This window comes from Phocoena phocoena, chromosome 4, assembly GCF_963924675.1.
Source record: "Phocoena phocoena chromosome 4, mPhoPho1.1, whole genome shotgun sequence".
Lineage (NCBI taxonomy): Eukaryota > Metazoa > Chordata > Mammalia > Artiodactyla > Phocoenidae > Phocoena > Phocoena phocoena.
Window position 1 is genome coordinate 62,938,524 of NC_089222.1, and position 13,518 is coordinate 62,952,041.

A 13,518-nucleotide genomic window follows, 5' to 3' on the forward strand; every position below is an offset into this window, starting at 1 on the left:
CCTTCAAGGCCCGGCAGCCGCAATCATGGGCTGTCCTGGGGCCTGGGCGCCGCTGCCGGAGTTACCAGAGAAGAACTGTGGGTACCGCGAGGTCCAGTACTGGGACCAGCGCTACCGGGACGCTGCCGACTCTGCTCCCTACGAGTGGTTCGGAGACTTCTCTTCCTTCCGTGACCTCCTAGAGCCGGAGCTGAGGCCGGAGGACCGTATCCTCGTGCTAGGTGGGTAGTCCCGGGGCTGCCCAGCCCAGGTGGAGCTGGTTGGACTAGCCCCGCCCCTCGCTCCTGCCTGCCCCTCTCAGAGGACTCCCCAGTCAGAAGTCAGGATCCAGTACCTTTAGAATCTCGGCAGTATTTAGCCAGGGCAAACAGGAGCCAAGAGATTCTTAGTCCGGGGACCCCCAGGAGAAAGACAGTCTCTCTGAGTCTGAGTGTGGTAGGTGACCCATGACCCCTTTCCGGACCCTAGGGAGGCAGCCTCGAGCACTGGAGAGTTCACAGTAACTAGTTCAAGTCCCAGCGCTAGTTGACTGTAGGACTTAGGACAAATCATGAGCCTGTTCTGAGCCCCGGATTCACTTCTAGAAATGGGACTGCGAAATCAAGTCGGATAAGGCACGTGCAGGCACCTCGAGCGCAATGCCTAGCGCTTTTCTGTGTGCGCCACTGGGCACCATGAGCCACTGTCGCCTAGAGAGTTATCTCTTGACTCTCCAAGCTCTAACTGAAACTTGGTCCTGTGTCGTCGTCGTCCCCACCCCCCCACCCCACCCCCATCCCACCGTGTGCAGTGAGGATGAGGACAGCTCCCTCTGAGGGGAGATTGCAGCCGAGATTGGTGTGACTCCCCAAAAGGAATAAGTACTGGGGTTTCAGGTGGGGCTCTGAGAGGTCCACCTGCCCCCCTTGGGGTTCTCTTCCACTGCCAGCCTTGGGGGCTCCAGTGAAGTTTGATTAAACAACGGATTTCCTTCCAATTATAGTTTTTATTTTGCTATTTTTAAAACCATGTATTAAGTGAAATATTTCACATATATGAGACATTTATAATACAGTATATATGTAAGGTATAAATAATAACTCGAATGTGTGTGTATACCCTACTCGGTTTGAGAAATACAGCATTTCTAGGACTAGAAAGTGCTTAAGAACTTGAACCCTGGAGGCAGCTAATTATGTAGGGATCTCAGCACATGTCATCTTAGCTGTGGAATCATGGGCAAAATACTTAAATTTCTGTGCCTCCATTTTCTCAGCCTTAAAAAAAAAAAGTAGGAGTACATACTTATTTATCAGGTTTTTAAGATGATTGAGTGAGTATGAAAGATAACTAGAAAAAAGCCTGACAAAATAAAAAGCCTTGTATATCCAAGGTTTTCTGTGTGCTCCCCCAAACCTCTTCCCCCCAGAGGTAAAACCTCTCTTGAGTTTTGTGGCTTTAAACCATTGCATTTATTTATAGATTTACCATAGATCTATGTTTTTCAAGCTTTACTGTAATAACCTGGAAAACTGGACCCCACTCTGAGTATATAATTCCAGGGATGGTCTAAGGCGGGTCCCGGGGTCTGTATTTTCAACAAGCCCACAGACTGATTCTCATGCTGGTAATTGGCATAGTAACACTGCCTTAAGTTCTGCCCGATTGGGAGATATCCTTTTCTGGATAGAGGAGGGAAAAGTCTAAAAATCAAAAAGAAAAACTTTCCAGACAAGATCTAAGAACAGGACCCACAGCTTGGGGGCTACCCTATGTTACATTCCACCTAAACAAACAAATTGAATACCTGGTAGGTGCTAGGGAATGTGGTGAGCCCTTTCTAACTTATTTAATCCTCATGGCAACCCCTAGAGGTTAGTGATAAATATAATGAGAACTACTTTAGGTGAGGGTTCAGTAAACTTTTTCTGAAAAATGGCCAAATAGTAAATATTTTAGGTCTTTCAGGCTATACAGTTGGTGTCACAACTAGAAAATGGCGATGGTTTTTATAATAGAATCTTCAGTATGGAGCTACTGGGAAAATAAACTGAGATAATCCTTATAAAGTACTTAGCATGGGACCTAGTGTTCAAAAACTGTTAGCTATCATTATTATTATTGAAAATGGGAGTCAGAGAGGCACTTTCTCCAGGATTGCTCGGAGAAAGAGTACCTTGCCTGAAGACTTGTGTGTCTGGTCCCTATGGCTAGATTCCTCATTACAGATGAGTTCATGTGGCCGTCCCAGTTTTGCTGTCATTATACTTCTCTGATTATCTCTTCTTGCTTGACTCCATGCTCTGTAGAATCTTCTGATTATAATTTGGCTTCAATTTGCATTTCCTATAGAGACATAAGGGACTGACCAGAGGATTGACTGTCCAGACCCCATGATGGCTATTTTTTCCTATTATAAATAAGCGAATTGATATTCTGGTTTACACTTCAGTCTCTTGGTGTTGGGATAGCATCCACATAGCTCTGGGCTCCCATATGATGGGTTCTTGGATCTGGCTCAGTTCTCCAGAGCTCTGCTTCCCTAAGGCCCCACCTAGGGAAGTGGTGGCGGTTCCAAGCCTCATCTTAGTTGTCAGCCCCAAATCACTGCTTTGTAGGCATAACTGGCCCTGTGGTCAAGTTTTATTTTCCATTCATCTTTAATAAAGTTGTTTTGGGAGATACCATTCCTGTACCAAAGGAAACGAAGGAAGGACATTTGGGTTTGTCCACAGTTAGGCGGAACCCTGCAGGCATATGAGGTCAGGTGTTGGGTGATGAAGGCATTGTGGTTAGAGAACCCAGTGGGATTTCAGGCTGAACTGGGTTAGAGTCTCCTATTCAGCCACCCTCACCTCCCGTCCCAGAGCCTGTTGTGGTTCCAGTGTTGGGACGCACACATTGGGTTTTCCCAGGTAAGCTTGTACTCTTCCTGAGCCCCAGAGCCTGAGGAGGAACACAAGCAGGGGCAGCCGGGGACCAGCCAGCAGTCTCTGGCACCTGTCCAGGTACCAAGCTCTGCCTGCTGGATTAGGGCTATCCCAACAGCTGATTCTGTGATCCTCTTAGGGAGGCAAATGGGGATTAAAGGCAATCTAATCCCAAGAGCTGGGGATCCCCATGTGAGGCCACCAAGAACTGTCATCCAGACCTGTTCTTGGGCTGATACTGACCACAAGAGGGCCTGGAAGAGGCCAACAGATCTTTGAAGGAAGCCATGCCCACTGGGCAGTAGGTCCACATCCACTCCTCTAACGTCCACCCTCCACCACTTTGGGACTGCTTTCTGGGCACTTCCCACCAGAGTGTTATGATTCTTCAAGACTCTGACTGGTTGTCAGTTCCCCCGATTCTGTTGGCCCACCCATCTAAGGTGGGGACAGGGACTCTCCTATGTGCTCCTGCAGCCTGTCCCTACTGAAACTCTCATTGCATTATGTGGCAGTTTTCTGACGACACATCTGTTCCTCTCACCAGAGCATCAGCTCCTTGAGGGCAGAAGCTCTTTATTCATCAGCAGAACCCAATATGTGGCGCTCAGTCATACATGAAGAAATTACAAGGAATCGTCTCCACTGTGTGTCCCCACTTAGTTTCCCCTTCACTTGTTAATTCTGCCTTGGAAAGCAAAGTAAGATAAAAACCCCTAACATGAAGTCTTCCCAGGGCTGATATCATCAGAGGATCTCTGAGAGGTCAGGAATTAGGATAATACTAGCATTATCCTATTAATAATATTATGATGCCAATATTATCCCCATTCTGAGTCTGAGGAAACTGAAGCTGAGTTGAATGACTTGCCATGACTGTATGACTAGAGATATCAGAACCCAAATCTTTGAACTCCTAAGTTCAAGCTCCTACTCTTCAGCTGTTTAGTTTTTAAATTTAGAACATCACATCCTACATGTAGGCTAGGTATTGTTATCTTCATTTTTGTGACTAGGAAATCCAAGTTCCTAGTATGTAAACGACTTGCTTTAGTCCACACAGCCAGGAATGATAGAGCCAGGATACGTGCCCAGATCTGTATGACTCTAAGGCTCATGCTCTTGTACCATGCTGCTTCTCCCTCAGTACGGGAGGGTTTGAGCTGAGAGAAAACAGGCCAAGAGTGGATGGATAACTGGGGAGGTGAGAACCAAAGCTAACCTAGACCTTTTGTCATCCACCCCTTCTCACCCCAGGCTGTGGAAACAGTGCCCTGAGCTACGAACTATTCCTTGGGGGCTTCCCTGATGTGACCAGTGTGGACTACTCATCAGTAGTGGTGGCTGCCATGCGGGCTCGATATGCCCACGTGCCCGAGCTGCGCTGGGAGACCATGGACGTGCGGGCACTGGGCTTCCCCAGTGGCTCCTTTGACGTGGTGCTCGAGAAGGGCACGCTGGATGCCCTGTTGACTGGAGAACAGGATCCCTGGAACGTGTCCTCTGAAGGTATCCACACTGTGGACCAGGTGCTGAGTGAGGTGAGGGAGCACCAAGGGAAAGATGGCTGATCAAGAGGTGGGGATGAGGGGTTAAGTTTCTAGGAGACTAGAAGAACTCAGAAGCCAGAAGGAGGCATGGTTTGGAACAAGTAGTGGGTCCCTTCGGGACTATAGTTACCTGAAGGAAGCGGGTGTTAAGCTGGATCGAGATTGAAGGGGGCTGGAGTGGCCAGGCTCACAGAGGCTGAGGATTGAATACTGTGTTGCCATAGAGATGAGGTAGCGGCCAGGTTCCAAGTAGGGAAGGTAAGCAGCTGACAGGAAGCCAGTGCCCCCTGCACCTGACATCACTCCTATGCTCCTACCTGTTTAAAATATAGCCCTACCTCCGTGGAACAACCAGGGGCAGAGAGGAAGCCTCACTCTTTTGCCATGGAAAGCCCTGAGCCCTGAGCTACCGGATGGAGGGTAGTACCTGAGATTTCGCTGGGAGGGCATCTGGGGCATACTGACCTTTGAGAACCTGGAGATGGGCTTCTCACCAATGGCTTCTCTATCTGCCTTTCAGGTGAGCCGAGTACTGGTCCCTGGGGGCCAGTTCATCTCAATGACCCCTGCTGCCCCCCACTTTCGGACAAGACACTATGCCCAAGCTCGTTACGGCTGGTCCTTGAGGCATGCAACCTATGGCAATGGTTTCCACTTCCATTTCTACCTCATGCAGAAGGGCAAAGAGCTCAGTGTGGCCCAGCTGGCCCTTGGGGCCCAGATCCTCTCACCTCCTAGACCTCCCACCCCACCCTGCTTCCTCCAGGACTCAGATCATGAGGACTTCCTCAGTGCCATTCAGCTGTGAGGCCAGAAGCATGGTTCTCCTGCCTTTCTGCCCCAGGCTCAAGTATTCGGAATTCCTGACTCAGGGCTTAAGGTCAGGTCCAAAGTGCCCACATCCCAGGGGCCTCATGCCTAACTAAGACAGAGCTGATGGGAGCAACCCCACATGAGAAAAATACAGGCTAGGTCAAACTAGATCCCAAATCTCAGGTTTCTGACTTCCTTCTTAGGCTCCTCAGATCTCTCCTGGATTCCCCAACTTCCTCCCCCACCATACTGAACCATCAGTGATTCATCCCCAGGGGCAAATCTCAGCACAACCCCTGTGCATGCCAGCCAGACTTGGAGACTTGTATCCCTGGGGCCTGTTACTGACCCCCATTCAACCTGGATTTATTCATAGGGGGCTGCAGACTTTGAATCTAGATTGCTTCTGACCCCAGCTCCAGCCCCAACTCCGGTGACCTATCCTGCTCAGGCTGTATTATTTACCCAAGGAGGCCACGCTGTAATGATGTTCCCAGGCCAGGCTGACCTGCCTGTGTTTACTTGGCAACACTTCTCTGTCAGTTACATGCACCTGAGATTCCCAAGTATTTGCTCCCCTCCCCAAAAAGAATTGGAGCCATTTTGGGCTGGCTCCTATAGCAAACCAAAGCAGCAGCTACACACACACGCACACACAGGGGGGTCTGTGTTTATTCACACACTCCTGGTACAGTGAGGATGGAGGAACATTTACAAAGGACATCCCTGGGGTTGAGAATATCTCCAGGGCTAGGGCTACAGGTGTCATCCAAAGATGCAATGCAGCCCCCATTTGGATTCCCAGGGGCAGGACGCAGGGGTCCAAGGTAAAATCAGACCTGCGCCCTTGGAAGGTGATACCTTGAGGGGAGGGGTCTACCAGAGAGCCGCCTGGGGTCAGCCATGGGCAGACTGGTCATATGATTGGTTACCATGTTAGGGGCTTGTCCCATCCCAGCCTCAACACCCATCCTATCTGCCAGGCGCAGAAGAGCGTGGCCGAGACCGTGGGCGGGGAGGGCATGAACCACGAGGGGAATCAGTAAACAAAGAGTCGGATATAAAAATACAAATGTGCTGAGGAAGTCCCTTAGAAAGAGGCTGAGGCTGGGGTCACGCCAGACAGGGGTGGAGGGTGAGGAGCGGCCTGGAGGGCTGGGCTCAGGTGGGTGGGAAGCTCATGCAAATGTGCAGCCAAACATCCCTGGCCGCGTGCGAGGTCCGACACCGGCAGGCAGCGGGTCTGCGGACCAGACCTGCCTGAGAGGGGCGGGGCAGGGGAGCCGTGCGGGAGGGGACGGGCCGGGGCTGAGGGCCGCGGGTCTCTGTCCGTTCCGGTGTGCGGGGTGGGGCTGCGGCCCGAGGTTCTAAAGTGCATGAGCGCGGCGGCGGGCTCCGGGCCGGTCCGCGCCGCCGCTACCGCCGCCGCCGTGGTGCTGAAGCGGACAGCTCCGGAGTGCCTGGCGGCGGCGGCGGCAGCGACTATGACCCGAAAGCGGCGCGGCCCTGCAGCCCCCGCCCGCGAGCGCCTGGGCCGGGGCGGCGGGGGGGGCCGGCAGCCGCATCGCCGGCCCGCGGTCCTGGCCGCCGCGGGGCTGGGCCCGGAGCCCGCCGCCTGAGCCGGCGCGTCTACACTCCGGACGGCGGCTTCTCCCCCATCCCTTTCAGCACGTCGTCTATCCGGTCATCCTCGATCACCACTGCGCAGGGAGAAAGCGCGTCAGCCGCGCGGTCTCGGGGGGCGGCGGCGAGAATGGGGCCCTGGTCCCCGCGTCCCGCTCAGCTACTGCCCGTGGCCCAGAGACGCCCCTCGGACCTCCGTGCTACAGTGACCTCCCCGTCCGAACTCTCCTGCCGACTCAACCCACTGCTGACCCCAGCTCCCACAGACCCACTCCTCTCCTTGTGGAGGAACGCCCCTCTTCCAAAGACTCCAGCCGTTCAACCTTCCAGTCCAAACCCTCCCGCCGCCTGAGCTCTCCTCCATCCGAGCTGATCGGAAAGCTTTTGCTCATGGGATCCCCCTCTTCCACCCTCACTTCAACAGAATTCCCTCCTCACACCGAATCTCCATCTATTCCAGCCCTCTACCCAACCTAACCTTCTTGCGGCTAGAACCCCTCTTCCGATCCTGGCACTAACAGAGCCCCTTCCCCATGCAAACAACCAGGACAAGCGAACCTCCGGCCCCCTGCCCATTCTCCAGTCAGACATCCCTCCCCACCCGAAGGTTCTTCCGTAGCATACACCGACTCAGCGTTTGCTCCCGAAGAAGCGGCCCGTCGCCCCATGTTCCCACTTCAGGCAGCCCCAAATGCCCCGGCCGGCCCCTCCCCTTCGCCCGGGTGCCAAGGCTCTACTTCCAGAGGTGGCGAGCATCGAATCCCGGGCACTGCTTTCCCAGGAGAGGGGAAGAGGGGGACACAACACTGCAGCAGGGACCCCCCCTCCAACCCCGGCCGGCGAGCGGCTGGCTGCGTTGGTCTGCGGCAAGAGCTGCTGGCGCTTGGCGGGGAACTGCAGCCGGGGGGCGCCCGGCGGAGGGTTTCTGGGTCAAGCGACGACTCCGGGCCCCGGCCGCGTACCTCTCTTGGCTCGGCCGATCTGGCCCAGCTTGGGGGGTCGCTTGGCTTGGTTGCCCGCGAAGAAGGAGTTGGTGTCCTGCAGGCGGCAGCTGAAGGAGAGGTCAGAGCCCTCGGGGTCGGCGCCGAAGCGGCCCATCTTGTCCTCACTGTAGGGCAGGATCTCGGACATGGCGGGTGCGGGGTGGGCGCGGGACTGCGGCGGGGCGCGGGCGGCGGGCTAGCTGCCGGACCGGCCCTAGCTCAGCAGGGGAGCCGGCGGAAAGATGAAGTCATGCAGCATCCGGGGCTGCGGAGCCAAGCGGGGCCTCCTCCCCCGCGCCTCCGCCTCCCGGGCCGCTGGGCAGGCGGCGGCGGCGGCGGCGGCGGGGACCGGGCGGAGGCGGTGCGCGGGGAGGCGGGGGTGGCGGCGGCGGCGGGAGCGGAATGACGATGAGCGCCCGACTGCCGCAGAGCGCGGCGGGCGGGGCGCAGTGGAGGTGGGGAGGACACCGGCCAGGGCAGGGAGGGAGGCCGGCCGCGGGGGTGGGGTGGTGTGCGGACAGGAACGGGCCCAGCTCTCTGCGGAAGCAAAGGAGCGAAAATGGGAGGGTCCTGCCATTGGCGGGACTGGCTGCTGGGCGAATGGTACCGGCCAACGGGTGCAGGAGGCGGACACCGGAAGCGCTGCGAGGAGGGGGGGGTCGGATACGGCGGAGAGGTGCTGGAACCCGCAGGACGCGGGAATAGCTCAGGCCAATAGGTGGTGCCCCCGCCGTTGGCGCGCTCTTGTATAGGGTTGCTCTTCGGGGCTGGCGCCGTCTTGTACAGGGTTGCTCTTCGGGTCTTAAACTGTTCATCTGGAGCCTGTGTTTCTCTGACTGTCCTCTGTTTCTGTCTGTGCCTATTTATATGTCAGTCTATCTCCATGTGTCTGTGTCTCTGTCTCAGTGCCCCATATCTCTTTGTGTCATGGTCTCTGTCTACGTCTATCTCTTAAGTGTCTCTGCTCTTCTGTATCTGTCTCCATTCTTGGCCTCTGTGTGCCGTAGTGACACATGGGGGCCTCAGGGTCTGGGAGAACCTTAGGGCGCGACGGGCGCTTTGAGCACGAGTTTCGGCGCCAGCAACAGGGCTGGGGGTCTCGGTCTCTTCTTGGAGGATTCTCGGTAACTGGGCCGACGCGCGCTCACCAGGGCAGCCCTCCACCCCCAGCGCTGTTGCAGCCGCCGAAACTCGGGCTCAAAGCGCCCGCCGCGCCCTGCGGTTCTCCCAGACCCCGAGGCCCGCGCTGCGCTTGCAGTGTAGGAGGAATGAATGAAGGCGTCGCGGGGGGCGCCCTGGCTGCAGGTGACGCGGGGAAGCCCGGAGCGCCTGAGGATGCGTCGCGCGCGCGAGTTTGTGTCCGGAGGTAGAGGGGCAGGGATAGAGGACGCCTCCGCCCTGGGTGCGGTGCATCGCGTAACAGCTCTCGCCTCAAGGACTGTAACGCACTCTCTTCTCTCCCCCCCTCCCCCTCTGGCCGTCAGCGGCTTCGTCACCTGCTCGCTAGCGCGCTGGGGCTCTGGCGCAATCTCTGGCCTTGGGGGAGGGGGGCGTCTCACATTCGGTGACAGTGACGACAGCGCTAATAAGGGTAATTATCATCCGGACGTTCAGTCCATACTCGAGGCGGAGAGTTCTCCACTGTCCCTGAAGCGCTTTTCCTCCCGCCCTCTAAATCACTTAGCTCCTGGCGCTGGGTCTCCTTCCTCCAGCAACTCCTCACCACGTGTTAGTCCTGGGGACACAAAGGCGAATGCCATGGTGGCTGCCCTCAGGACGAGGTTGGGAAGTGCCAGAGTTGCCTCTGTACCGGCCTCACTCAAAACCATAATCCTAACCCTATCAAACCCTGCTCTGCTGTGTCCTAGTCTCTGGGATGAGGGCTGAAGCTGGAGGTGGAGGCCCATCTGGAGTGAGAGGAGCCTCCAGACCTGGAAGGACAGGAGAAGCTGGAGCTCAGGGTCACTAGGAGAGAGTCCAGAAAATTCCACCCCCGCAGGGGGTTGTCCAGCAATGGGTTCCAATCCAGCCTCTGCCACTTTCTGTGTGGCCTTGAACTGATGGCCCCACAATTAGTTTTTAAAAATTAGTTCATTTGTACCTGTAACCTTTTAGGGAAATTTGGAAAATCACACAGAACCTTTCATATATATCCTTCCCATCTTTTTCTCATGCATTTGCGTAATATGCATACCTCTCTGAGCCTGCATGTTCTAGTGTGAAGCCTAGAGATGATAGAACCTACATAATGACAGTTTTGTAGATGAACTTGTCATGAGGTGAAGTGGTTTGTCTCAGGAGGTAATGAGCTGCCCCTACCAAAAATGCTAAAGGGGCCATCCAGGTTCTTGCCAAGAATAGGATGAGAGCACTGGGTGAGGAACTGAAACATTTCTCGTCTCTCCCCTCAGAATGAGGGAGACTGGACGAACAACAATTTAACTTGGAGATCCTTCTTAAATAATCTTAGTCCTGTAAGGTACATGCTGGATTGTGATTAAAGCAAAAGACATACGTGCATAATTGTAAAGATATAGTAATATATGTTTCAACTATGTTGTGAAAATTTGGAGGGAGTTTTTTTTATATATAAAGTTACTTATTTTTATTTATTTATTATTTTTGGCTGCTTTTGGTCTTCATTGCTGTGTGCAGGCTTTCTCTAGTTGCGGCAATCAGGGGCTACTCTTCATTGCGGTGAGCGGGCTTCTCGTTGTGGAGCACAGGCTCTAGAGCGCGGGCTTCAGTAGTTGTGGCTCGTGGGCTCTAGAGCACAGGCTCAGTAGTTGTGGAACACGGGCTTAGTTGCTCCACAGCATGTGGGATCTTCCCGGAGCAGGGCTCGAACCCGTGTCCCCTGCATTGGCAGGCAGATTCTTAACCACTGCACCACCAGGGAAGACCTGGAGGGAGTTCTTTAAATTATGCTCCTTTACTTAAATTCTGATGTTCTGCATCCCTGACCATGAGATGAAAATTCATTTTCACAGCTAAAATGAAGTAAAGTTTGCTTGGATTTTTGTGAAAATGCATTGAATTTCTTTTGAAAGCCCCTCAAAACCTAGTGAGATTAATCCATACATTCTCAGAAGAATAATATGCCTTTTGACAATTGAGTATTAATGACACTTTTATTCAAGTGGGAACTGTAGGCCTGTGTAGTGGGTTGAACAGGATCCCCCCCTAAAATTCATGTCTACCTGGAACCTCAGAATAGATCTTATTTGGAAATAGGGTCTTTGCAGATGTTAATTAGCCAAATTAAGCTAAGGTCATACTGGATTAGCCCTATATTCAATCACTGGTGTCTTTGTAAGAAGAGGACAAGTGAACAAGACATATACACACATGAGAAGGCCTCGTGAAGAAGCAGAGATAGGAGTGATGTGGCTGCGAGCCAAGGAACACATAGTGTTGCTGGAGGGCCCCAAGAAGATGGAAGAGGCAAGGAAGGATTCTTCCCTAGGGCCTTCTGAGAGAGCATGGCCCTGCCTAGATTTTGGACTTCTCACTTCTGGAACTGTAAGAGAATAAGTTTCTGGGTTTGTTTGTTTGTTTGTTTGTTTGTTTTTGGCTGCACCACATGACATTAGTTCCCCAACCAGGGATCAAACCCATGGCCCCTGCAGTGGAAGTCCATCACCCTAACCACTGGACTGCCAGGGAATTCATTATAAGTTTCTGTTTTAAGCCATCCAGTTCATGGTACTTTGTTACAGCAGTCCTAGGAAACAAATACAATCAGTTACAAGTATTTGGGGGTCATCTTTTCACATCTCTCATGATCATGTTTCTCCTTTCTTAAGCTCGCCCTGGACGCTTTGCTCCCACCCTGTCCACTCAAGGGAAGCCTACACCATGAGGTTATTTCTGGGACTCTTCTATTTAGCAGAAGCTGATAAATCACAAAAAAGAATGAAGCGCATCTGTGTGGATTGACATAGTAAGATCTCCAAGGCCTGCCAAAATATCACCAAATAACAAGTGTAGAGTATGATTTCATATGTGTGTATATATACATTTGCAGACTTACACACACACACACACAACAGTGTATTTAGGTATGTAAATGAATATAAGAGAAAGAGCAGGAAGGATACATACCCAACTGCTAATAATGTTTATCTCTGAGGATGGTACTGGGATCCTGGCAGAATGAAGTTCATCTTTTATTCTGTTTACCTCTGGAGTATATTACATTTGCAATAAAAAGGTTTTAGTGATTTTTTTAAAGAAAGGTTTAAAACCGATAATATAGTCCATTTATCAAACATCACACTCTGACCCTAGACAAATCAGTTGACTTAGAAAGGAGATTAGTAGTTAACAGCATGGAGTTTAGATTCAAATCAAGGATCTGCCTTCTTGCTGATGTGTGACTTTTAGGTATGTCATTAAGCTTCCCTGTGTTGTAGGTTCCTCATCTGGACAGTGATATTGGTAGACTCTATTTCATTGGGTCATTGTGAGGATTAAATAAGTTAACATACATAAAGTGCTTAGGTAAGTGCTAGACAATAGAATTGTTAGCTATTATACAGAAAAGCATAAAGAAGAAGTTAAAAGTAACCTCATCATTAGATACATTCAGATTCACATTTTGTTGCATGTCCTTCCAATCTCTTTTTTTAACCTATGCTTTTTTACGTTTTTGCTTCAATAAAATGAGATTTTGTAATTCTTTTTCTCCTCCACTTAACTCTATATGGAGAACATTTCCCGATAGTATTAACTCTTCTTTTCTATCATTTGTAAATGTTGCATTGTATCCCATTGTATGGATGTTTGATTTATTTAACAAGTCCTCTACTCTCAGACATTGAATCCCCTCCCATTTTTTTTTTGTTATTATAGACAGTGCTGAGATGAACATTTGTTGTAGGAGAAAAATGGCCCAAATATTTAATAGCTCTTCCAATCAAGAAGTAGAACCTGGACAGACCAATCACAAGCACTGAAATTGAAACTGTGATTAAAAATCTTCCAACAAACAAAAGCCCAGGACCAGATGGCTTCACAGGTGAATTCTATCAAACGTTTAGAGAAGAGCTAACACCTATCCTTCTCAAACTCTTCCAAAATATAGCAGAGGGAGGAACACTCCCAAATTCCTTCTACGAGGACACCATCACCTTGATACCAAAACCAGACAAGGATGTCACAAAGAAAGAAAACTACAGGCCAATATCACTGATGAACATAGATGCAAAAATCCTCGACAAAATACTAGCAAACAGAATCCAACAGCACATTAAACGGATCATACACCATGATCAAGTGGGGTTTATTCCAGGAATGCAAGGATTCTTCAATATATGCAAATCAATCAACGTGATACACCATATTAACAAATTGAAGGAGAAAAACCATATGATCATCTCAATAGATGCAGAGAAAGCTTTTGACAAAATTCAACACCCATTTATGATAAAAACCTTGCAGAAAGTAGGCATAGAGGGAACTTTCCTCAACATAATAAAGGCCATATATGACAAACCCACAGCCAACATCATCCTTAATAGTGAAAAACTAAAAGCATTTCCACTAAGATCAGGAACAAGACAAAGTTGCCCACTCTCACCACTCTTATTCAACATAGTTTTGGAAGTTTTAGCCACAGCAATCAGAGAAGAAAAGGAA

At 51.3% G+C, this 13,518-nt stretch overlaps 2 protein-coding genes across 2 annotated transcripts; one reads left to right on the top strand and one right to left on the bottom strand.

The window, feature by feature from the left end:
• On the top strand, positions 1-5,292 carry EEF1AKMT4 (EEF1A lysine methyltransferase 4). Its single transcript, XM_065876092.1, has 3 exons — positions 1-221; positions 4,167-4,450; positions 4,980-5,292. The coding sequence occupies exons 1-3, from the start codon at positions 26-28 to the stop codon at positions 5,265-5,267; spliced, it is 768 nt and encodes a 255-aa protein (XP_065732164.1). The 5' UTR covers positions 1-25; the 3' UTR covers positions 5,268-5,292.
• A 632-nt stretch (positions 5,293-5,924) lies between these two features.
• On the bottom strand, positions 5,925-8,094 carry CAMK2N2 (calcium/calmodulin dependent protein kinase II inhibitor 2). The gene is made up of 2 exons (XM_065876974.1): positions 7,858-8,094; positions 5,925-6,972 (listed from the first exon to the last, which is right to left on the bottom strand). The coding sequence occupies exons 1-2, from the start codon at positions 8,024-8,026 to the stop codon at positions 6,902-6,904; spliced, it is 240 nt and encodes a 79-aa protein (XP_065733046.1). The 5' UTR covers positions 8,027-8,094; the 3' UTR covers positions 5,925-6,901.
• Between the last annotated feature and the right edge of the window lie 5,424 nt (positions 8,095-13,518).